This window comes from Nematostella vectensis, chromosome 12 (assembly GCF_932526225.1).
Source record: "Nematostella vectensis chromosome 12, jaNemVect1.1, whole genome shotgun sequence".
NCBI lineage: Eukaryota > Metazoa > Cnidaria > Anthozoa > Actiniaria > Edwardsiidae > Nematostella > Nematostella vectensis.
The window spans coordinates 14400522-14427024 of NC_064045.1; the positions used below are offsets into that span (position 1 = coordinate 14400522).

The following is a 26503-nucleotide window of genomic DNA, read 5'->3' on the forward strand; positions in this document are numbered from 1 at the left end:
ATTCTCAAAGATGTTCAGCATTGAGCTCACAATTATTTCCATGTGAATGGAAAACTGAGTTTATTTCTGGGTTTATTTCGAATTGGATAAGCTACGTAACAAGCAACAAAAACAGATAACCTAAAAATATACGAACGTGTAATACGTACTGTCAAAAATCATTCCCTTAGGGGGAGGGTGGTGGAGATTCAGCGTAATCTGCGGCTGGCTCGCAAAGCCCCCTGGGATATGCTCGTCCAATCCCGATATACTTTGCAGGGCTAGGAACGCGTGACCTTCGATGTCGTCATTGGTGATGACGTCATAGTCTAATACTGTGATTGACAGGCAGGCTCCCTTGGTCTTGCACTGCTCCGGTGTCACTGAACTACAAGCAAAGGCAGAAGGAGATTTGAACGTTGTGCGTGTTCAAGTTGTGTGCGTCCGGAGCACGCGCGAGTTGACCACCCAAAAAGGTCATGTGACTTCTCAGTGCAAGTCGCTTATTATACGAGAGAACTGCAACAAAGCTGATGAACTCACAATTCAAAAGTCTCGTCAACAAAGCTGATAAACTCACAATTCAAAAGTCTCGTCAACAAAGCTGATGAACTCACAATTCAAAAGTATCGTCAAAGAGCGGGAAGAGCGTGTTCTTGATGACTTTCGTCTTGCGTTCCTCCCGCCCGAACACGTGGAAGGGCATCAGCCTCAGGCTCACGTATGGGTCAGAGAGACCTGCAAAATACGGCTTATTATAACATGCAAAAAAATACATGTCAAGAAGTTGGAGTCACATTTGTATACAGTAAAGTACCGGGCTACCTATGTTAAAAACTAATCGTTTAACCAATCGTTAAATGATAACCAAATATGACAGAGAGGTCTGAAGATAGAAATGATAAAACAGAAGCTTTTTCAAAGTACGAGGAGCTATTCAATTAAATGAAAAAGTAATGAGATAGCATGGGCCACGAAATTGAATTGAGTAACCAACACTTGATGGCTTTGATGTTAGATATCCATTTGATTGAAAATATAGAATATTCAATTGAATAAGCCGATAAAATGGGAGCTTAGTGTGATTCGGTATAAAGCGAAAGCGGTCGGTAAAACGAGACGAAGATTTAACTGTTAAAATGGTTAGGTACTTAGAAGATCATTGTTACTAACCGTTAGTGTCGAGTGGGGGCAGATCTCTGGCGTTTAAAACTGTAAGAAATATATATAGAAATGTTTTAAGCTATAATAAAGTGCAACTTATAAGTTTTGATGGCTAGGTATTTGTACCTTCTACAAGAAGTTTCCGATGTGCAGAGTCATAAATCGCTCTGATGGTAACCGCGCCGTATTTCTCCTCCGCTTTTTTCTGTAAAGAAGATCATAATAAGCTGTTAATGACTTTATGAGTGGTGATCGATCGCGAACAAAAATGTTGCGAGCAGGTAATATTAACGTGCTGTCAACGTGTTGCGAGCTGGTAATAACGTGCTGTCAACGTGTTGCGAGCTGGTAATAACGTGCTGTCAACGTGTTGCGAGCTGGTAATAACGTGCTGTCAACGTGTTGCGAGCTGGTAATAACGTGCTGTCAACGTGTTGCGAGCTGGTAATAACGTGCTGTCAACGTGTTGCGAGCTGGTAATAGCGTGCTGTCAACGTGTTGCGAGCTGGTAATAGCGTGCTGTCAACGTGTTGCGAGCTGGTAATAGCGTGCTGTCAACGTGTTGCGAGCTGGTAATAGCGTGCTGTCAACGTGTTGCGAGCTGGTAATAGCGTGCTGTCAACGTGTTGCGAGCTGGTAATAACGTGCTGTCAACGTGTTGCGAGCTGGTAATAACGTGCTGTCAACGTGTTGCGAGCTGGTAATAGCGTGCTGTCAACGTGTTGCGAGCTGGTAATAGCGTGCTGTCAACGTGTTGCGAGCTGGTAATAGCGTGCTGTCAACGTGTTGCGAGCTGGTAATAGCGTGCTGTCAACGTGTTGCGAGCTGGTAATAGCGTGCTGTCAACGTGTTGCGAGCTGGTAATAGCGTGCTGTCAACGTGTTGCGAGCTGGTAATAACGTGCTGTCAACGTGTTGCGAGCTGGTAATAACGTGCTGTCAACGTGTTGCGAGCTGGTAATAACGTGCTGTCAATGTGTTGCGAGCTGGTAATAGCGTGCTGTCAACGTGTTGCGAGCTGGTAATAGCGTGCTGTCAACGTGTTGCGAGCTGGTAATAACGTGCTGTCAACGTGTTGCGAGCTGGTAATAGCGTGCTGTCAACGTGTTGCGAGCTGGTAATAGCGTGCTGTCAACGTGTTGCGAGCTGGTAATAGCGTGCTGTCAACGTGTTGCGAGCTGGTAATAGCGTGCTGTCAACGTGTTGCGAGCTGGTAATAACGTGCTGTCAACGTGTTGCGAGCTGGTAATAACGTGCTGTCAACGTGTTGCGAGCTGGTAATAACGTGCTGTCAACGTGTTGCGAGCTGGTAATAGCGTGCTGTCAACGTGTTGCGAGCTGGTAATAGCGTGCTGTCAACGTGTTGCGAGCTGGTAATAGCGTGCTGTCAACGTGTTGCGAGCTGGTAATAACGTCTCGCTAACGTGTTTTGGGGTCCCCGCACAGTCTTTTTTTTAGTTTGGCAATATGTTAGTGATGTCAGCAAAGCGATAGGCTATTATAAGGCTGGAGCTAGGGTAATCTAGCGGGATAAGATGGGATAGGCTTCGCTGCGCGTCTTCCATAAGCGACAACATAAAACAACAACGACAGCAACACATTCAGTAGCAAATTAACCAAAATATCAGAAGCAGACAATAAATCAACAGTATATCAAAATTGGGTACCTGTCTCTCGCATTTTTCCGCCAAATACAGCAAAATAAGTTCTTCTGTAGACACCTTTCGAACGCCAAGTGTCTCCATAAAGGCCTGAAAAACAAAAGGCATGTACTTGTAGCTAGTCCTAGACACGAGTCTGTCGTAGGACAACTGACCTTATAGCTTGACCCAGACATGAGTCTGTCGTAAAACAACTGACCTTATAGCTTGACCCAGACATGAGTCTGTCGTAGGACAACTGACCTTATAGCTTGACCCAGACATGAGTCTGTCGTAGGACAACTGACCTTATAGCTTGACCCAGACATGAGTCTGTCGTAGGACAACTGACCTTATAGCTTGACCCAGACATGAGTCTGTCGTAGGACAACTGACCTTATAGCTTGACCCAGACATGAGTCTGTCGTAGGACAACTGACCTTATAGCTTGACCCAGACATGAGTCTGTCGTAGGACAACTGACCTTATAGCTTGACCCAGACATGAGTCTGTCGTAGGACAACTGACCTTATAGCTTGACCCAGACATGAGTCTGTCGTAGGACAACTGACCTTATAGCTTGACCCAGACATGAGTCTGTCGTAGGACAACTGACCTTATAGCTTGACCCAGACATGAGTCTGTCGTAGGACAACTGACCTTATAGCTTGACCCAGACATGAGTCTGTCGTAGGACAACTGACCTTATAGCTTGACCCAGACATGAGTCTGTCGTAGGACAACTGACCTTATAGCTTGACCCAGACATGAGTCTGTCGTAGGACAACTGACCTTATAGCTTGACCCAGACATGAGTCTGTCGTAGGACAACTGACCTTATAGCTTGACCCAGACATGAGTCTGTCGTAGGACAGGCCAACTCCATCAGCATGGAAGAAACTCTTGACGATCTGTGGACAACAGAGTAAATGACAGAAAAATGTTTATTTCTTTCCGTTTTTAAGGTTATTTAAAAGTCCAAATTCATACTGTAGTCAAAAGAAACCGATTTTCACTAGCTGCAAAGGATACTCTCAAGTTGCACTAAGAATTTTGTTGGTGTTTTAAGAAAATTGGGCCTGCTATGTGATTTGTGTCAGAAGGTGTTCGTGCACGCGCACATTGCATGCCCTGCTTCTCACCCTATAAGACCTCTAACAAGTCAATTATGAATTGAACTCTAACCTCCATGACCTGCTCAAGTCAATTATGAATTGAACTCTAACCTCCATAACCTGCTCAAGTCGATTGTAGAACTCTGGTGGGTTCTGCGAAAAACAAAACGGACAAGTCATCATCTGGGCTCTACATTGGCATCGTGTTTTTTTTTATTCTGGGCTAAGGCTATTTTAACTTTAAAAACTCTTTAAAGGCTTAGGTTAGAGTTAGGGAAAGGTTTGGGTTTAGGAAAAGGTTTGGTTTAGGGTAAGAATGTTGTTAAGGTAACACTGGGGCTAAGGTGAGGCTGGGTTAAGGGGAAAGGCTGTGTATAGAGTTAGGGCTAGGACTGGGGCTCGGAATAAATTATCAGAAGAGGCTGGGTGAGGCTGGGTTAAGGAGAAAGGCTGTGTATAGAGTTAGGGCTAGGACTGGGGCTAGGGATAAGTTATCAGAAGAGGCTGGGTTAAGGGGAAAGGCTGTGTATAGAGTTAGGGGTAGGACTGGGGCTTGGGATAAGTTATCAGAAGAGGCTGGGTGAGGCTGGGTTTAGGGTAAGTTTAGGGTAAGAATGTGTATAGAGTTAGGGCTAGGTCTAGAGCTTAGGATAAGCCCTGAAAAGATGTGGAATCAGTAACCTCTTACCCCTCGACTTGTTTTCATCATGTGGTTGAAGCTCTCTATGACAATCTCCCAGATGTTGTCTAGGATTCTGAAGATTAAGTGTACAACAGGTTGCTTGAAACGATGAAGCACAATGGTCATGAAAATCACACAGTTTGTTGTCAAGAATCCTAAAAATCAAGATTACAATAAGATACACTATGACAAAAAATAAACTAACACAAGGTTGAAAAAGTTTGCTGTACGCCTTGGCGAAACAGAGTAGTTGCGCTGATGTTTCGAGCGATAACCTTTCGTCGGAGCTCCGACGCATACTTTTTCAACCTTGTGTTGATTTTTAGCCTCTCTACACCACGCCTCGGCAGACCATCCAGTTCTTTTCTGCAGTCTTTCTAGTTATAGCATGATGTATGACACAGCAAGAACTTCAATGATATTTACACTTAAGGGTTGACCATTATTAAAGCATTTAGGGCTTAAAGCTCCGTGCAAACAGTGACAGCATCAGTCAGTTTTGCTGGCGCCGCTTCACTCGGCGACAAAGAACATGCTGGCGAACTACTTTGCATCAAACTCTCGTATGGTGTGTCATCAGCGCCAGGTCTGCTGGGCCACCAATGCTGACTGTTTTGGCAATCAATGCTACTGCTGTACGAGGCTCAAAGGCTCCGTATTACGACATGCCAGTGTTGTGCCGGTAGGGCACTAATTAAAAGAAGTTTATTTAGCATAACAAGTATATAAATCGAAGCCTTTCTCTTGAGTGACTCAACTGAGGCCATATCACTTTATTAAGGACCAAATACAATATGAAACTCACTGCTCGAAGACGAACTTCATCACGCTCTTGTTGAGCACCATTAAATCGTCATCAAGATACTTGAGCAACGGTCCGATAGCCTGTTACAACACAGTAAGCAAAGATATATACATACTGAAGGCACACAGGGAACCCATAGTGCCTAGTGGAGCTGGTGGACAATCTCGTTTCTGGCGACACTAGCGGATCTCAGAGGGTTAACCTATTCCCATTCTTTGCTGCGTAAAATGCGATAAGCATAGATTTAAGAAAACGGCGTAAGCTTTCACCCACTCAGCAAAAACCTTGACCTCTGTGTAAGAGGATCTAGAGTATTCAATGCTTTAGAGAGCAACGCATACAATCATAAGTTACAGTTTAAAGCGAAAACGAAGAGTAATAAGTATTATTTATCAAAGATAAACGCAGTTCACTAGCTGCACTTCTGCGAAAATTCCACAAAAAGTTTGGTGAGGTCATGCTTCTAAATACCTCTTCTGCAGGTTTGGGATTGGGGCTCCACGCAAGATGATTGACAAATCTCTTCACATCCACAGCCATCTGTAATCAAGAGGAATAAGGAGAAAAGAATATATGAATCTTCATATGGCACACATGCGCGCAAATAAGAGACAGCATTTTCTTCATACAACCGGTCACTACCGCACATAGAGGAGGTATGGGTCACACACATCGGTCAGACGGTCACGCAAGTGGGTCACACACATCGGTAAGACGGTCACGCAAGTGGGTCAAACACATCGGTAAGACGGTCACGCAAGTGGGTCACACACATCGGTAACACGGTCACGAAAGTGGGTCGCACACATCGGTAAGACGTTCATGCAAGTGGGTCACACACATCCGCCAGACGGTCACGCAAGTGGGTCACACACATCGGTTAGACGGTCACGCAAGTGGGTCACACATATCGGTCAAACGGTCGCGCATATTGGTCAGACACATCGGTCAGACAGTCACGCACGTGGGTAACGCACATGGGTCAGACGGTCACACGTCATGAACAAATTAAACTCAGGGGCAACGACAAGAGTCACGCTAAGAAGTCACACACCATCTGTCCGATATGATTGGTAATTAGGTTAATCTTGTTTTGCATGTCCTCATCAGCACTGCTAAGCATGGTTTCCATGGCAACACGCGTATGATTCCCGCCCTTTTCGCCGTGCGCCTTCGTCATAGCGGAAATGACACGTTCGTATCCGAGGGTTTCTGGTAGTTTTGCGAGGTAAAGTCTGATGTGCTGGATGTCATTCAGAGCGACGCACAACTGGAATAAGACAGGGAATATTTTGATTCAAGGACGTGATGTCATTTAGTGCTGTAGTACCAGTGCAGTGGTACTGATGATATACATAATAATGATGATAATGATGATGATGATCATCATCATCATCAATATCATGCCATCATCAATATCACCGCCATTTCTATTGGTCATGAAACAAACATGTTCGCTGACATCAACATTACTATTGGTCATGGAACAAACCTGTTCGCTGATATCAACTTTTCTATTGGTCATGGAACAAACCTGTTCGCTGACATCAACATTACTATTGGTGATGGAACAAACCTGTTCGCTGACATCAACATTTCTATTGGTCATGGAACAAACCTGTTCGCTGACATCAACATTACTATTGGTCATGGAACAAACCTGTTCGCTGACATCAACATTACTGTTGGTGATGGAACAAACCTGTTCGCTGACATCAACATTACTATTGGTGATGGAACAAACCTGTTCGCTGACATCAACATTTCTAGTGATCACGGAACAAACCTGTTCACTGACATCAACATTACTATTGGTGATGGAACAAACCTGTTCGCTGACATCAACATTACTATTGGTGATGGAACAAACCGGTTCGCTGACATCAACATTTCTATTGGTCATGGAACAAACCTGTTCGCTGACATCAACATTTCTATTGGTCATGGAACAAACCTGTTCGCTGACATCAACATTACTGTTGGTGATGGAACAAACCGGTTCGCTGACATCAACATTTCTAGTGATCACGGAACAAACCTGTTCACTGACATCAACATTACTATTGGTGATGGAACAAACCTGTTCGCTGACATCAACATTACTATTGGTGATGGAACAAACCGGTTCGCTGACATCAACATTTCTATTGGTCATGGAACAAACCTGTTCGCTGACATCAACATTACTATTGGTCATGGAACAAACCTGTTCGCTGACATCAACATTTCTATCGGTCATGGAACAAACCTGTTCGCTGACATCAACATCTCTATTGGTCATGGAACAAACCTGTTCGCTGACATCAACATTACTATTGGTCATGGAACAAACCTGTTCGCTGACATCAACATTACTATTGGTCATGGAACAAACCTGTTCGCTGATATCAACATTTCTATCGGTCATGGAACAAACCTGTTCGCTGACATCAACATTTCTATTGGTCATGGAACAAACCTGTTCGCTGACATCAACATTACTATTGGTCATAGAACAAACCTGTTCGATGACATCAACATTACTATTGGTCATGGAACAAACCTGTTCGCTGACATCAACATTTCTATCGGTCATGGAACAAACCTGTTCGCTGACATCAACATTTCTATTGGTCATGGAACAAACCTGTTCGCTGACATCAACATTACTATTGGTGATGGAACAAACCTGTTCGCTGACATCAACATTACTATTGGTGATGGAACAAACCTGTTCGCTGACATCAACATTACTATTGGTGATGGAACAAACCTGTTCGCTGACATCAACATTTCTAGTGATCACGGAACAAACCTGTTCACTGACATCAACATTACTATTGGTGATGGAACAAACCTGTTCGCTGACATCAACATTACTATTGGTGATGGAACAAACCGGTTCGCTGACATCAACATTTCTATTGGTCATAGAACAAACCTGTTCGCTGACATCAGCATTACTATTGGTCATGGAACAAACCTGTTCGCTGACATCAACATTTCTATTGGTCATGGAACAAACCTGTTCGCTGATATCAACATTACTATTGGTGATGGAACAAACCTGTTCGCTGACATCAACATTTCTATTGGTCATGGAACAGACCTGTTCGCTGACATCAACACATTACTATTGGTGATGGAACAAACCTGTCCGCTGACATCAACATTTCTATTGGTCATGGAACAAACCTGTTCGCTGACATCAACATTTCTATTGGTGATGGAACAAACCTGTTAGCTGACATCAACATTTCTATTGGTCATGGAACAAACCTGTTCGCTGACATCAACATTTCTATTGGTCATGGAACAAACCTGTTCGCTGACATCAACATTACTATTGGTGATGGAACAAACCTGTTCGCTTTCATCAACATTACTATTGGTGATGGAACAAACCTGTTCGCTGACATCAACATTTCTATTGGTCATGGAACAAACCTGTTCGCTGACATCAACATTTCTATTGGTGATGGAACAAACCTGTTCGCTGACATCAACATTTCTAGTGATCACGGAACAAACCTGTTCACTGACATCAACATTACTATTGGTGATGGAACAAACCTGTTCGCTGACATCAACATTTCTAGTGATCACGGAACAAACCTGTTCACTGACATCAACATTACTATTGGTGATGGAACAAACCTGTTCGCTGACATCAACATTACTATTGGTGATGGAACAAACCGGTTCGCTGACATCAACATTTCTATTGGTCATAGAACAAACCTGTTCGCTGACATCAGCATTACTATTGGTCATGGAACAAACCTGTTCGCTGACATCAACATTTCTATTGGTCATGGAACAAACCTGTTCGCTGATATCAACATTACTATTGGTGATGGAACAAACCTGTTCGCTGACATCAACATTTCTATTGGTCATGGAACAGACCTGTTCGCTGACATCAACACATTACTATTGGTGATGGAACAAACCTGTCCGCTGACATCAACATTTCTATTGGTCATGGAACAAACCTGTTCGCTGACATCAACATTTCTATTGGTGATGGAACAAACCTGTTAGCTGACATCAACATTTCTATTGGTCATGGAACAAACCTGTTCGCTGACATCAACATTTCTATTGGTCATGGAACAAACCTGTTCGCTGACATCAACATTACTATTGGTGATGGAACAAACCTGTTCGCTTTCATCAACATTACTATTGGTGATGGAACAAACCTGTTCGCTGACATCAACATTTCTATTGGTCATGGAACAAACCTGTAAGCGGACATCAACATTTCTATTGGTCATGGAACAAACCTGTTCGCTGACATCAACATTTCTATTGGTCATGGAACAAACCTGTTCGCTGACGTCAAACTGGGAGGGGTCGTTGTCATAGTAGTTGTGACTCTTCATGTTCTCAAACAAGAGATCCGCGTAATATGAAGCTCCGCCACAAATAATCTACGGGGAAAGATGCATTATGTTATAAAGCACAATAGGCATTGGTCACAATGCTACTACATTTGTGATTTGCGTGACATTTGACAGATGGTACATCCTTTTGTGATTTGCGTGACATTCTTTGTTACGTGGTACATACATTTGTGATTTGCATGTCAAAAGTTGTCACCTGCTTCTACATATGTGATATGAGTGACATTCGTCGACAGATGCTACATACATTTGTGATTTGCGTGACTACTACGCTGTCACGTGCTACTACACTTGTTCTTTTGAGTGACATATAATGACACGTGGCACATACATTTGTGATTTGCGTGACAAATACGTAGCATCCCACGGGATCGGGCCAGTCCAACATCCGCCAGAACTCACGTATCTATCAACAAGCACAACAGACAAGCATTAGAGAATGTTCACAAAGCACATCGAGAGACACCCATAGCTAACCACCAGATTGCCTCCACCCTAGCTACACGCCCGATTGCATCCACCCATAGCTACACGCCCGATTGACTCCACCCCTAGCTACACGCTCGATTGCCTCCACCCCTAGCTACACGCCCGATTGCCTCCACCCCTAGCTACATGCCTGATTGACTCCACCCTAGCTACACGCCCGATTGCATCCACCCATAGCTACACGCCCGATTGCCTCCACCCCTAGCTACACGCCCGATTGCCTCCACCCCTAGCTACACGCCCGATTGCCTCCACCCCTAGCTACACGCCCGATTGCCTACACCCATAGCTACACGCCCGATTGACTCCACCCATAGCTACACGCCCGATTGACTCCACCCCTAGCTACACGCCCGATTGACTCCACCCCTAGCTACACGCCCGATTGCCTCCACCCTAGCTACACGCCCGATTGCATCCACCCCTAGATACACGCCCGATTGCATCCACCCCTAGCTACACGCCCGATTGACTCCACCCTAGCTACATGCCCGATTGACTCCACCCCTAGCTACACGCCCGATTGACTCCACCCTAGCTACACGCCCGATTGCCTCCACCCTAGCTACACGCCCGATTGCATCCACCCCTAGCTACACGCCCGATTGACTCCACCCTAGCTACATGCCCGATTGCCTTCACCCATAGCTACACGCCCGATTGCATCCACCCCTAGATACACGCCTGATTGACTCCACTCTAGCTACACGCCCGATTGCCTCCAACCCTAGATACACGCCCGGTTGAATTCACCCATAGCTACACGCCCGATTGCATCCACCCCTAGCTACATGCCCGATTGCCTCCACCCTAGCTACACGCCCGATTGCCTCCACCCCTAGCTACACGCCCGATTGACTCCACCCCTAGCTACACGCCCGATTGCCTCCACCCCTAGCTACACGCCTGATTGCATCCACCCCTAGCTACACGCCCGATTGACTCCACCCCTAGCTACACGCCCGATTGCCTCCACCCCTAGCTACATGCCCGATTGCCTCCACCCTAGCTACACGCCCGATTGACTCCACCCCTAGCTACACGCCCGATTGCCTCCACCCCTAGCTACACGCCTGATTGCATCCACCCCTAGCTACACGCCCGATTGCCTCCACCCCTAGCTACACGCCTGATTGCATCCACCCCTAGCTACACGCCCGATTGACTCCACCCCTAGCTACACGCCCGATTGCATCCACCCCTAGCTACATGCCCGATTGCCTCCACCCTAGCTACACGCCCGATTGACTCCACCCCTAGCTACACGCCCGATTGCCTCCACCCCTAGCAACACGCCTGATTGCATCCACCCCTAGCTACACGCCCGATTGACTCCACCCCTAGCTACACGCCCGATTGCCTCCACCCCTAGCTACACGCCCGATTGACTCCACCCCTAGCTACATGCCAAATTGACTCCACCCCTAGCTACGCGCTCGATTGCATACACTCCTAGCTACACGCCCGATTGCCTCCACCCCTAGCTACATGCCCGATTGACTCCACCCCTAGCTACATGCCCGATTGACTCCACCCCTAGCTACACGCCCGATTGCCTCCACCCCTAGCTACACGCCCGATTGCATCCACCCATAGCTACACGCCCGATTGCATCCACCCCTAGCTACACGCCCGATTGACTCCACCCCTAGCTACACGCCCGATTGCCTCCACCCCTAGCTACACGCCCGATTGCATCCACCCATAGCTACACGCCCGATTGACTCCACCCCTAGCTACACGCCCGATTGCCTCCACCCCTAGCTACACGCCCGATTGCATCCACCCATAGCTACACGCCCGATTGACTCCACCCATAGCTACACGCCCGATTGCCTCCACCCCTAGCTACACGCCCGATTGCATCCACCCATAGCTACACGCCCGATTGACTCCACCCCTAGCTACACGCCCGATTGCCTCCACCCCTAGCTACACGCCCGATTGCCTCCACCCCTAGCTACATGCCTGATTGACTCCACCCTAGCTACACGCCCGATTGCATCCACCCATAGCTACACGCCCGATTGCATCCACCCCTAGCTACACGCCCGATTGCCTCCACCCCTAGCTACACGCCCGATTGCCTCCACCCCTAGCTACACGCCCGATTGCCTTCACCCATAGCTACACGCCCGATTGCATCCACCCCTAGCTACACGCCCGATTGACTCCACCCCTAGCTACACGCCCGATTGCCTCCACCCCTAGCTACACGCCCGATTGACTCCACCCCTAGCTACATGCCCGATTGACTCCACCCCTAGCTACGCGCTCGATTGCATCCACCCCTAGCTACATGCCCGATTGCCTCCACCCTAGCTACACGCCCGATTGACTCCACCCCTAGCTACACGCCCGATTGCCTCCACCCCTAGCTACATGCCTGATTGACTCCACCCTAGCTACACGCCCGATTGCATCCACCCATAGCTACACGCCCGATTGCATCCACCCCTAGCTACACGCCCGATTGCCTCCACCCCTAGCTACACGCCCGATTGCATCCACCCATAGCTACACGCCCGATTGACTCCACCCCTAGCTACACGCCCGATTGCCTCCACCCCTAGCTACACGCCCGATTGACTCCACCCCTAGCTACATGCCCGATTGACTCCACCCCTAGCTACGCGCTCGATTGCATACACTCCTAGCTACACGCCCGATTGCCTCCACCCCTAGCTACATGCCCGATTGACTCCACCCCTAGCTACATGCCCGATTGACTCCACCCCTAGCTACACGCCCGATTGCCTCCACCCCTAGCTACACGCCCGATTGCATCCACCATTAGCTACACGCCCGATTGCATCCACCCCTAGCTACACGCCCGATTGACTCCACCCCTAGCTACACGCCCGATTGCCTCCACCCCTAGCTACACGCCCGATTGCATCCACCCATAGCTACACGCCCGATTGACTCCACCCCTAGCTACACGCCCGATTGCCTCCACCCCTAGCTACACGCCCGATTGCATCCACCCATAGCTACACGCCCGATTGACTCCACCCATAGCTACACGCCCGATTGCCTCCACCCCTAGCTACACGCCCGATTGCATCCACCCATAGCTACACGCCCGATTGACTCCACCCCTAGCTACACGCCCGATTGCCTCCACCCCTAGCTACACGCCCGATTGCCTCCACCCCTAGCTACATGCCTGATTGACTCCACCCTAGCTACACGCCCGATTGCATCCACCCATAGCTACACGCCCGATTGCATCCACCCCTAGCTACACGCCCGATTGCCTCCACCCATAGCTACACGCCCGATTGCATCCACCCCTAGCTACACGCCCGATTGCCTCCACCCATAGCTACACGCCCGATTGCCTCCACCCCTAGCTACACGCCCGATTGCCTTCACCCATAGCTACACGCCCGATTGCATCCACCCCTAGCTACACGCCCGATTGCCTCCACCCATAGCTACACGCCCGATTGCATCCACCCCTAGCTACACGCCCGATTGCATCCACCCCTAGCTACACGCCCGATTGCCTCCACCCCTAGCTACATGCCCGATTGCCTCCACCCCTAGCTACACGCCCGATTGCCTCCACCCATAGCTACACGCTCGATTGCATCCACTCCTAGCTACACGCCCGATTGCCTCCACCCCTAGCTACACGCCCGATTGACTCCACCCCTAGCTACACGCCCGATTGACTCCACCCCTAGCTACACGCCCGATTGACTCCACCCTAGCTACACGCCTGATTGCATCCACCCCTACATACACGCCCGATTGACTACACCCCTAGCTACACGCCCGATTGACTACACCCCTAGCTACACGCCCGATTGACTACACCCCTAACTACACGCCCGATTGACTACACCCCTAGCTACACGCCCGATTGCCTCCACCCCTAGCTACACGCCCGATTGACTCCACCCCTAGCTACACGCCCGATTGCCTTCACCCATAGCTACACGCCCGATTGCCTCCACCCCTAGCTCTACGCACAATTGCCTTCACCCATAGCTACACGCCCGATTGCATCCACCCCTAGCTACATGCCCGATTGCCTTCAGCCCTAGCTACACGCCCGATTGCCTCCACCCCTAGCTACACGCCCGATTGCCTCCACCCCTAGCTACACGTCCGATTGCATCCACTCCTAGCTACACGCCCGATTGCCTCCACCCCTAGCTACATGCCCGATTGCCTCCACCCTAGCTACATGCCCGATTGCCTCCACCTATAGCTACACGCCCGATTGACTCCACCCTAGCTACATGCCCGATTGCCTTCGACCCTAGCTACACGTCCGATTGCCTCCACCCCTAGCTACACGCCCGATTGCCTCCACCCCTAGCTACATGCCCGATTGCCTCCACCCCTAGCTACATGCCCGATTGCCTCCACCCCTAGCTACACGCCCGATTGCCTCCACCCCTAGCTACACGCCCGATTGCATCCACCCCTAGCTACACGCCCGATTGACTCCACCCCTAGCTACACGCCCGATTGCCTCCACCCCTAGCTACACGCCCGATTGACTCCACCCCTAGCTACGCGCTCGATTGCATCCACTCCTAGCTACACGCCCGATTGCATCCACCCCTAGCTACACGCCCGATTGCCTCCACCCCTAGCTACACGCCCGATTGCCTTCACCCATAGCTACACGCCCGATTGCATCCACCCCTAGCTACACGCCCGATTGCCTCCACCCATAGCTACACGCCCGATTGCCTCCACCCCTAGCTACACGCCCGATTGCCTTCACCCATAGCTACACGCCCGATTGCATCCACCCCTAGCTACACGCCCGATTGCCTCCACCCATAGCTACACGCCCGATTGCATCCATCCCTAGCTACACGCCCGATTGCATCCACCCCTAGCTACACGCCCGATTGCCTCCACCCCTAGCTACACGCCCGATTGCCTCCACCCCTAGCTACATGCCTGATTGACTCCACCCTAGCTACACGCCCGATTGCATCCACCCATAGCTACACGCCCGATTGCATCCACCCCTAGCTACACGCCCGATTGCCTCCACCCCTAGCTACACGCCCGATTGCCTCCACCCCTAGCTACACGCCCGATTGCCTTCACCCATAGCTACACGCCCGATTGCATCCACCCCTAGCTACACGCCCGATTGCCTCCACCCATAGCTACACGCCCGATTGCCTCCACCCCTAGCTACACGCCCGATTGCCTTCACCCATAGCTACACGCCCGATTGCATCCACCCCTAGCTACACGCCCGATTGCCTCCACCCATAGCTACACGCCCGATTGCATCCACCCCTAGCTACACGCCCGATTGACTCCACCCTAGCTACACGCCTGATTGCATCCACCCCTAGCTACACGCCCGATTGCCTCCACCCCTAGCTACACGCCCGATTGCATCCACCCATAGCTACACGCCCGATTGCATCCACCCCTAGCTACACGCCCGATTGACTCCACCCCTAGCTACACGCCCGATTGCCTCCACCCCTAGCTTCACGCCCGATTGCATCCACCCATAGCTACACGCCCGATTGACTCCACCCCTAGCTACACGCCCGATTGCCTCCACCCCTAGCTACACGCCCGATTGCCTCCACCCATAGCTACACGCTCGATTGCATCCACTCCTAGCTACACGCCCGATTGCCTCCACCCCTAGCTACACGCCCGATTGACTCCACCCCTAGCTACACGCCCGATTGACTCCACCCCTAGCTACACGCCCGATTGACTCCACCCTAGCTACACGCCTGATTGCATCCACCCCTAGCTACACGCCCGATTGCCTCCACCCCTAGCTACACGCCCGATTGCATCCACCCATAGCTACACGCCCGATTGCATCCACCCCTAGCTACACGCCCGATTGACTCCACCCCTAGCTACACGCCCGATTGCCTCCACCCCTAGCTTCACGCCCGATGGCATCCACCCATAGCTACACGCCCGATTGACTCCACCCCTAGCTACACGCCCGATTGCCTCCACCCCTAGCTACACGCCCGATTGCATCCACCCATAGCTACACGCCCGATTGACTCCACCCATAGCTACACGCCCCATTGCCTCCACCCCTAGCTACACGCCCGATTGCATCCACCCATAGCTACACGCCCGATTGACTCCACCCCTAGCTACACGCCCGATTGCCTCCACCCTAGCTACACGCCTGATTGCATCCACCCCTACATACACGCCCGATTGACTACAATCCTAGCTACACGCCCGATTGACTACACCCCTAGCTACACGCCCGATTGACTACACCCCTAACTACACGCCCGATTGACTACACCCCTAGCTACACGCCCGATTGCCTCCACCCCTAGCTACACGCCCGATTGACTCCACCCCTAGCTACACGCCCGATTGCCTCCAACCCTAGCTACACGCCCGATTGCCTTCACCCATAGCTACACGCCCGATTGCCTCCACCCCTAGCTCTACGCCCGATTGCCTTCACCCATAGCTACACGCCCGATTGCATCCACCCCTAGCTACATGCTCGATTGCCTCCAGCCCTAGCTACACGCCCGATTGCCTCCACCCCTAGCTACACGCCCGATTGCCTCCACCCCTAGCTACACGTCCGATTGCATCCACTCCTAGCTACACGCCCGATTGCCTCCACCCCTAGCTACATGCCCGATTGCCTCCACCCTAGCTACATGCCCGATTGCCTCCACCCATAGCTACACGCCCGATTGACTCCACCCTAGCTACATGCCCGATTGCCTTCACCCCTAGCTACACGTCCGATTGCCTCCACCCCTAGCTACACGCCCGATTGCCTCCACCCCTAGCTACATGCCCGATTGCCTCCACCCCTAGCTACATGCCCGATTGCCTCCACCCCTAGCTACACGCCCGATTGCCTCCACCCCTAGCTACACGCCCGATTGCATCCACCCCTAGCTACACGCCCGATTGACTCCACCCCTAGCTACACGCCCGATTGCCTCCACCCCTAGCTACACGCCCGATTGACTCCACCCCTAGCTACGCGCTCGATTGCATCCACTCCTAGCTACACGCCCGATTGCATCCACCCCTAGCTACACGCCCGATTGCCTCCACCCCTAGCTACACGCCCGATTGCCTTCACCCATAGCTACACGCCCGATTGCCTCCACCCCTAGCTCTACGCCTGATTGCCTTCACCCATAGCTACACGCCCGATTGCATCCACCCCTAGCTACATGCCCGATTGCCTCCACCCCTAGCTACACGCCCGATTGCCTCCACCCCTAGCTACACGCCCGATTGCCTTCACCCCTAGCTACACGTCCGATTGCATCCACTCCTAGCTACACGCCCGATTGCCTCCACCCCTAGCTACACGCCCGATTGACTCCACCCCTAGCTACACGCCCGATTGACTCCACCCTAGCTACACGCCTGATTGCATCCACCCCTACATACACGCCCGATTGACTACACCCCTAGCTACACGCCCGATTGACTACACCCCTAGCTACACGCCCGATTGACTACACCCCTAGCTACACGCCCGATTGACTACACCCCTAGCTACACGCCCGATTGCCTCCACCCTAGCTACACGCCCGATTGCCTCCACCCCTAGCTACACGCCCGATTGACTCCACCCCTAGCTACACGCCCGATTGCCTCCAACCCTAGCTACACGCCCGATTGCCTTCACCCATAGCTACACGCCCGATTGCCTCCACCCCTAGCTCTACGCCCGATTGCCTTCACCCATAGCTACACGCCCGATTGCATCCACCCCTAGCTACATGCCCGATTGCCTCCAGCCCTAGCTACACGCCCGATTGCCTCCACCCCTAGCTACACGCCCGATTGCCTCCACCCCTAGCTACACGTCCGATTGCATCCACTCCTAGCTACACGCCCGATTGCCTCCACCCCTAGCCACATGCCCGATTGCCTCCACCCTAGCTACATGCCCGATTGCCTCCACCCATAGCTACACGCCCGATTGACTCCACCCTAGCTACATGCCCGATTGCCTTCACCCCTAGCTACACGCCCGATTGCCTCCACCCCTAGCTACACGCCCGATTGACTACACCCCTAGCTACACGCCCGATTGCCTCCGACCCTAGCTACACGCCTGATTGACTCCACCCTAGCTACACGCCCGATTGACTCCACCCCTAGCTACACGCCCGATTGACTACACCCCTAGCTACACGCCCGATTGCCTCCGACCCTAGCTACACGCCTGATTGACTCCACCCTAGCTACACGCCCGATTGACTCCACCCCTAGCTACATGCCCGATTGACTCCACCCTAGCTACACGCCCGATTGCATCCACCTATAGCTACACGCCCGATTGACTCCACCCCTAGCTACATGCCTGATTGCCTCCACCCGTAGCTACACGCCCGATTGCATCCACCCCTAGCTACACGCCCGATTGACTCCACCCCTAGCTACATGCCTGATTGACTCCACCCTAGCTACACGCCTGATTGCATCCACCCCTAGCTACACGCCTGATTGACTCCACCCCTAGCTACATGCCCGATTGCATCCACCCCTAGCTACACGCCCGATTGCCTCCACCCCTAGCTACACGCCCGATTGCCTTCACCCCTAGCTACACGCCCGATTGCCTTCACCCCTAGCTACACGCCCGATTGCCTTCACCCCTAGCTACACGCCCGATTGCCTCCACCCATAGCTACACGCCCGATTGCCTCCACCCCTAGCTACACGCCCGATTGACTCCACCCCTAGCTACACGCCCGATTGCCTCCACCCCTAGCTACACGCCCGATTGCCTCCACCCCTAGCTACACGCCCGATTGCCTCCACCCCTAGCTACACGCCCGATTGACTCCACCCCTAGCTACACGCCCGATTGACTCCACCCTAGCTACATGCCCGATTGCCTCCACCCTAGCTACATGCCCGATTGCCTCCACCCATAGCTACACGCCCGATTGACTCCACCCTAGCTACATGCCCGATTGCCTTCACCCCTAGCTACACGCCCGATTGCCTCCACCCCTAGCTACACGCCCGATTGACTACACCCCTAGCTACACGCCCGATTGCCTCCGACCCTAGCTACACGCCTGATTGACTCCACCCTAGCTACACGCCCGATTGACTCCACCCCTAGCTACACGCCCGATTGACTACACCCCTAGCTACACGCCCGATTGCCTCCGACCCTAGCTACACGCCTGATTGACTCCACCCTAGCTACACGCCCGATTGACTCCACCCCTAGCTACATGCCCGATTGACTCCACCCTAGCTACACGCCCGATTGCATCCACCTATAGCTACACGCCCGATTGACTCCACCCCTAGCTACATGCCTGATTGCCTCCACCCGTAGCTACACGCCCGATTGCATCCACCCCTAGCTACACGCCCGATTGACTCCACCCCTAGCTACATGCCTGATTGACTCCACCCTAGCTACACGCCTGATTGCATCCACCCCTAGCTACACGCCTGATTGACTCCACCCCTAGCTACATGCCCGATTGCATCCACCCCTAGCTACACGCCCGATTGCCTCCACCCCTAGCTACACGCCCGATTGCCTTCACCCCTAGCTACACGCCCGATTGCCTTCACCCCTAGCTACACGCCCGATTGCCTTCACCCCTAGCTACACGCCCGATTGCCTCCACCCATAGCTACACGCCCGATTGCCTCCACCCCTAGCTACACGCCCGATTGACTCCACCCCTAGCTACACGCCCGATTGCCTCCACCCCTAGCTACACGCCCGATTGCCTCCACCCCTAGCTACACGCCCGATTGCCTCCATCCCTAGCTACACGCCCGATTGACTCCACCCCTAGCTACACGCCCGATTGACTCCACCCCTAGCTACATGCCTGATTGCATCCACCCCTAGCTACACGCCCGATTGCCTCCACCCCTAGCTACATGCCTGATTGCATCCACCCCTAGCTACACGCCCGATTGCATCCACCCCTAGCTACATGCCCGATTGACTCCACCCCTAGCTACACGCCCGATTGCCTCCACCCCTAGCTACACGCCCGATTGCCTACACCCATAGCTACACGCTCGATTGACTCCACCCCTAGCTACACGCCCGATTGACTCCACCCTAGCTACACGCCCGATTGACTCCACCCCTAGCTACACGCCCGATTGACTCCACCCCTAGCTACATGCCTGATTGCATCCACCCCTAGCTACACGCCCGATTGCCTCCACCCCTAGCTACATGCCTGATTGCATCCACCCCTAGCTACACGCCCGATTGCATCCACCCATAGCTACACGCCCGATTGACTCCACCCCTAGCTACACGCCCGATTGCCTCCACCCCTAGCTACACGCCCGATTGCCTACACCCATAGCTACACGCTCGATTGACTCCACCCCTAGCTACACGCCCGATTGACTCCACCCTAGCTACACGCCCGATTGCATCCACCCCTAGCTACATGCCCGATTGCCTCCACCCCTAGCTACATGCCCGATTGCCTCCACCCCTAGCTACACGCCCGATTGCCTCCACCCTAGCTACACGCCCGATTGACTCCACCCATAGCTACACGCCCGATTGCATCCACCCCTAGCTACATGCCCGATTGCCTCCACCCCTAGCTACACGCCCGATTGCCTCCACCCTAGCTACACGCCCGATTGCCTCCACCCCTAGCTACACGCTCGATTGACTCCACCCCTAGCTACACGCCCGATTGACTCCACCCTAGCTACACGCCCGATTGCCTTCACCCCTAGCTACACGCCCGATTGCCTCCACCCCTAGCTACACGCCCGATTGACTCCACCCTAGCTACACGCCCGATTGACTCCACCCTAGCTACACGCCCGATCAATTCCACCCCTAGCTATTTCCCTCCTGCGTTTTGCTCTCACAAAATTTAGCGCTTGCCATTAAACCTTGATTGTTTCACCTGATGGAAGCAGCCGGCGCAATCCACGGCGGAGGTCGAGTGCATCACGCTTGCATCAACACGAAGGAACTGTTTATAAGACAAACACGAAGGAACTGTTTATAAGACATGTGATACAAAACATTAATAAATTAGTCAAGTAAGATTCGGAAAGCAAAAAATTGTGTCTCTCTCACACACAACCATGACGTTGACTCTGGGGCAAAAATAGGCATGACACAAAAGAAGTCAACGTGACAAGGCAGGTTGGTTCCTATTTTTTGGTAATAAACCCTGTGATTCGGTAAATTTTTCTCCTTTTTCAAACCAAAGGCTTCGATTTAATAAAACAATTTAATTTTCCATAAAATTGTTGTATTACCTCATCAAGTTCTACAGCCTTCTTGATGCGCTCATTTGCTCTGTCTTCAGCTATCTCGAACCATCGCGTGACAGAGGTCTTGAACCATTGATAGAAATCCTCAAGAGCCGAAACAGCGTCTTTGCTAAGCAATTTAAACAATTTAACCATTTAAATTCAAGACGGTCACCAATAACTATCAGTCAATCACGCAATCTCACTAAGGGAAGTCACGCAATCTCACTTAGGGAAGTCACGCAATCTCACTTAGGGAAGTCATGTAATGTCAGGGCAGTCGGGCAATCCTAATTGAGCCCGAGTCATACAAAGTCAATCTTGCCCAGGTTAGTCAGCCAAGTTTTTTATGTCCGCAATCTCACTTGTTAAAGTCACGAATTTTACCCAAGGCAATCAATCTTATTCAGGATCGTCACGCAATCTTAAGTAGGACTATCGAGATGGTCAGGCATCCTAGCTTTGCTATAAGTGCGTACTCGGAGGTGATGTTCTCTCTGTATTTCCGGATGTCTTTAACTCCGAGGTAAAGCGCAAACAGCTTTTCCCCCACTAGGTCCGCATGGCCCGGCTGCTTCATCTTCTTATTTAAGTTCTGCATCTCTTGCTGGACGTCATGCGCTAGCTAAAAGACATCCAACATCAGGACCACGGCAGGGGGGTACTATATAGAGATATTAACTGAGGAAGCGGGGTACTATATAGAGAAATTAACTGAGGAAGGGGGTACTATATAGAGATATTAACTGAGGAAGGGGGGGTACTATATAGAGATATTAACTGAGGAAGGGGGTACTATATAGAGATATTAACTGAGGAAGGGGGGTGTACTATATAGAGATATTAACTGAGGAAGGGGGGTACTATATAGAGATATCAACTGAGGAAGGAGGGATACTATATAAAGATATCAACTGAGAAAGGAGGGGTACTATATAGAGATATCAACTAAGCAAAGGGGGTAGTATATAGAGATATTAGCTGAGGAAGGGGGTACTATATAGAGATATTAACTGAGGAAGGGGGGTACTATATAGAGATATTGACTGAGGAAGGGGGGTACTTTATAGAGATATTAACTAAGGAATGGGGACACTATATAGAGATACTAACTGAGAAAGGGGGTACTATATAGAGATATTAACTGAGGAAGGGGGGTACTATATAGAGATATTAACTGAGGAATGGGGGTACTATATAGAGATATTAACTGAGGAAGGAGGGTACTATATAGAGATATTAACTGAGAAAGGGGGGTACTATATAGAAATATTAACTGAGGAAGGGGGGTACTATATAAAGATATTAACTGAGGAAGGAGGGTACTATATAGAGATATTGACTGAGTAAGGCGGGTACTACATCGAGATATTAACTGAGTAAGGGGGGTACTATATAGAGATATTAACTGAGGAAGGGGGTACTATATAGAGATATTAATTGAGGAAGGAGGGTACTATATAGAGATATTAACTGAGGAAGCGGGGTACTATATAGAGATATTAACTGAGGAAGCGGGGTACTATATAGAGATATTAACTGAGGAAGGGGGGTACTATATAGAGATATTAACTGAGGAATGGGGGTACTATATAGAGATATTAACTGAGGAAGGAGGGTACTATATAGAGATATTAACTGAGGAAGGGGGTACTATATAGAGATATTAACTGAGTAAGGGGGGTACTATATCGAGATATTAACTGAGTAAGGGGGGTACTATATAGAGATATTAACTGAGGAAGGGGGACACTATATAGAGATATTAACTGAGGAAGGGGGACACTATATAGAGATATTAACTGAGTAAGGGGGGACACTATATAGAGATATTAACTGAGTAAGGGGGGTACTATATATAGATATTAACTGAGGAAGGGGGGTACTATATAGAGATATTGACTGAGTAAGGGGGGTACTATATAGAGATATTAACTGAGGAAGGGGGGTACTATATAGAGATATTGACTGAGGAAGGAGGGTACTATATAGAGATATTAACTGAGGAAGCGGGGTACTATATAGAGATATTAACTGAGGAAGGGGGGTACTATATAGAGATATTAACTGAGGAAGGGGGGTACTATATAGAGATATTGACTGAGGAAGGAGGGTACTATATAGAGATATTAACTGAGGAAGCGGGGTACTATATAGAGATATTAACTGAGGAAGGGGGGTACTATATAGAGATATTAACTGAGGAATGGGGGTACTATATAGAGATATTAACTGAGGAAGGAGGGTACTATATAGAGATATTAACTGAGGAAGGGGGTACTATATAGAGATATTAACTGAGGAAGGGGGGTACTATATAGAGATATTAACTGAGGAAGCGGGGTACTATATAGAGATATTAACTGAGGAAGGGGGGTACTATATATAGATATTAACTGAGGAAGGGGGTACTATATAGAGATATTAACTGAGGAAGGGGGGTACTATATAGAGATATTGACTGATTCCTCGCATAAAAGCGTTTTCATATATGACGGGGAATTATTATAGGTTCATATTATTTAATAAGGAAAATATATATATTTTTAATACCCTGAATCCTGAGCAAGCCATGTTATAAGAAAGCTGCGATTGCAAAAAAAAGCACAGCATTTACTGTACATAATCGTTGCCGCCATCTTGGGAAAACGATTCATTTAGGTTTCTGGGGGGGGGGGGAGGGATAGCTCTTATAATTCTCGCTTATCTGCGCATCTGTGTGTTGTGACGGCATACCAAAATCTCCAGCTGGTTGTACGTTATGGTGAAATAGTCGACACCAACACTGAAACAAACCAAAGTAACAAAGATTTTCAGTGTAGTAAGACTAAAAACAAATACTAAAAGGAAATGCAAATTTATTCTTCTTACAGGAAGAACACTTTTCTGTAGAATTTAAGCGCCATTATAAGATCAGCGACGACACACTCAACCAAGTCCACCAAAGACGATAACCGGCCGATCTCTGAACTCTGAGACAAGAGATTTACTGATTAGGGCCACAGGGCGACGAGCTTTAGCCAAATTCACAAATGATGAGCAAATAAAAAGTGAAGAAGAAAAAAATAGAAGAGGAAGTAGAAAAAAAGATAATAGTGTCAAAAAAAGAAGAGAAGTAAAGAAAATAAATAGAATAAGAAAAATAGAGAAATGATAACATTACAATTCGAGTCCACCCCATAACCGTTAGTACTAAATTGTCTTGTTTTTTTTAGTCAATCGAAAAAGGGAAAGCGAGACAAATTCTCGTCAAAATGAGAATGTTTGAGACATAAACTAACAAGGTAAAATGTTCACGGTTAATTGATAAAAGCAAATGATAATAATGGCATTCTCGTGAAACATTACATTTGACTGCGGCTCCTTCCATGCCATGGTTTTCTTGTACCACGAAATTACTGATTCCTGGGGAAAGAAACAAGAAATTGTAAGGAAATGTCAAGATATAGAGATCGTGCTGAAGTCGTGCGCATAGATTGTGCTGAAGTCGTGTAGAGATCGTGCTGAAGTCGTGTAGAGATCGTGCTGAAGTCGTGCTGAGATCGTTCTCGATTTGTGTTGAATTGTGCTGAAGTCGTATAACGATCGCACTGTAGTAGTGTAGAGCTCGTGCTGAAGAAACGTGTGAGGATCGTGCTAAAGTCGTATAGAGATCGTGCTGTAGTCGTGTAGAGATTGCGCTTAAGTCTACACCTTGAGGACGTTAACCAGGGTGTGGCGAAGTGGCTCTTGGTCATCCTCCTGGTAAGCATCCATATCGCAGACAGCATTAAGACACCTGGCGGATCATAAAAAATATCACTATCACCGTCACCGTCACCGTCACCGCCACCGCCACCGCCACCGCCACCGCCACCGCCACCGCCACCGCCACCGCCACCGCCACCGCCACCGTCACCGCCACCACCAGCATCATCATCATCATCACCATCATAAACCACACCATAAACCGTACTCACTCGACCATGCTAACAAGCCTTCCAAACCGCCCGCTGTCGCTAGGAGGGTAGAGTTCTCTATGCTTCACCAGTAGCTCCAGGCAGTTATCCACGAACAGACGGAGGCTCTTGAGAAGAGCGCGGTCCTAGGAACACACAACATTACAGTGATGGCTAAGTGATGGCTGGTGATGGCTAAAGATGGCTAGAGATGGCTGGTGATAGCTAGTGATGGTTAGACACGACAAATACAAAAGTGATGATTAGGGCTGGTGAAAACAATAAGAAAACATTGCTTTAAAGTGGTGGCAAGTGTTAGATAGTATTTTGGTCATTTTACTGAGAACAAGTGAAAACAATTTGAATATGGTGGCATTCAAGTCATTTGCCGTTCAAAGGCTTTAAGATTTTCTCGCAAACACGTGAATTGGAAATGTAAACAAATCAGAGGATCCGCCACTGTCTTGCCGTCGCGCTAGCTTCGCCATAAAAGCAAACGCGCATGCTACGCCATAAAAAGCAAACGCGCGTTTTAAGGCTCGTCCCTGAGTAAGAGACTTACCTCTTTCGGTGCGAGTTTCTTGGGTAGCCAGAGATTGGAGACACCTCTTTCGATGCGAGTTTCTTGGGTAGCCAGAGCTTGGAGACTTACCTCTTTCGGTGCGAGTTTCTTGGGTAGCCAGAGCTTGGAGACTTACCTCTTTTGGTGCGAGTTTCTTGGGTGGCCAGAGCTTGGAGACTTACCTCTTTCGGTGCGAGTTTCTTGGGTAGCCAGAGCTTGGAGACTTACCTCTTTCGGTGCGAGTTTCTTTGGTAGCCAGAGCTTGGAGACTTACCTCTTTCGGTGCGAGTTTCTTGGGTAGCCAGAGCTTGGAGACTTACCTCTTTCGGTGCGAGTTTCTTGGGGAGCCAGAGCTTGCAGACTTACCTCTTTCGGTGCGAGTTTCTTGGATAGCCAGAGCTTGGAGGCTTACCTCTTTCGGTGCGAGTTTCTTGGGTAGCCAGAGCTTGGAGACTTACCTCTTTCGGTGCGAGTTTCTTGGGTAGCCAGAGC

The 26503-nt window shown here is 49.9% G+C and overlaps 1 protein-coding gene across 6 annotated transcripts in view; it reads right to left on the reverse strand.

The window, feature by feature from the left end:
* Positions 1-26503, reverse strand: part of LOC5520183 (BAI1-associated protein 3) — a 37500-nt gene that overhangs the window by 840 nt on the left and 10157 nt on the right. For 5 of the 6 annotated variants that reach the window (XM_048719612.1, XM_048719613.1, XM_048719609.1 and 2 more), the window contains exons 16-36: positions 25471-25595; positions 25205-25289; positions 24860-24916; positions 24383-24483; positions 24248-24296; positions 21991-22136; positions 21518-21641; positions 21157-21225; positions 10104-10178; positions 9695-9799; positions 6439-6654; positions 5856-5924; positions 5385-5464; positions 4586-4652; positions 4009-4050; positions 3619-3693; positions 2810-2893; positions 1270-1348; positions 1153-1191; positions 597-717; positions 150-367 (exon numbers count right to left, since the gene is read on the reverse strand). In XM_048719612.1, the coding sequence (XP_048575569.1) occupies positions 150-367; positions 597-717; positions 1153-1191; positions 1270-1348; positions 2810-2893; positions 3619-3693; positions 4009-4050; positions 4586-4652; positions 5385-5464; positions 5856-5924; positions 6439-6654; positions 9695-9799; positions 10104-10178; positions 21157-21225; positions 21518-21641; positions 21991-22136; positions 24248-24296; positions 24383-24483; positions 24860-24916; positions 25205-25289; positions 25471-25595 (2026 nt within the window). Of the gene's footprint in view, positions 1-149; positions 368-596; positions 718-1152; positions 1192-1269; positions 1349-2809; positions 2894-3618; positions 3694-4008; positions 4051-4585; positions 4735-5384; positions 5465-5855; positions 5925-6438; positions 6655-9694; positions 9800-10103; positions 10179-21156; positions 21226-21517; positions 21642-21990; positions 22137-24247; positions 24297-24382; positions 24484-24859; positions 24917-25204; positions 25290-25470; positions 25596-26503 lie in introns of those variants that run through there. The other variant, XR_007305183.1, reaches the window with a different exon arrangement.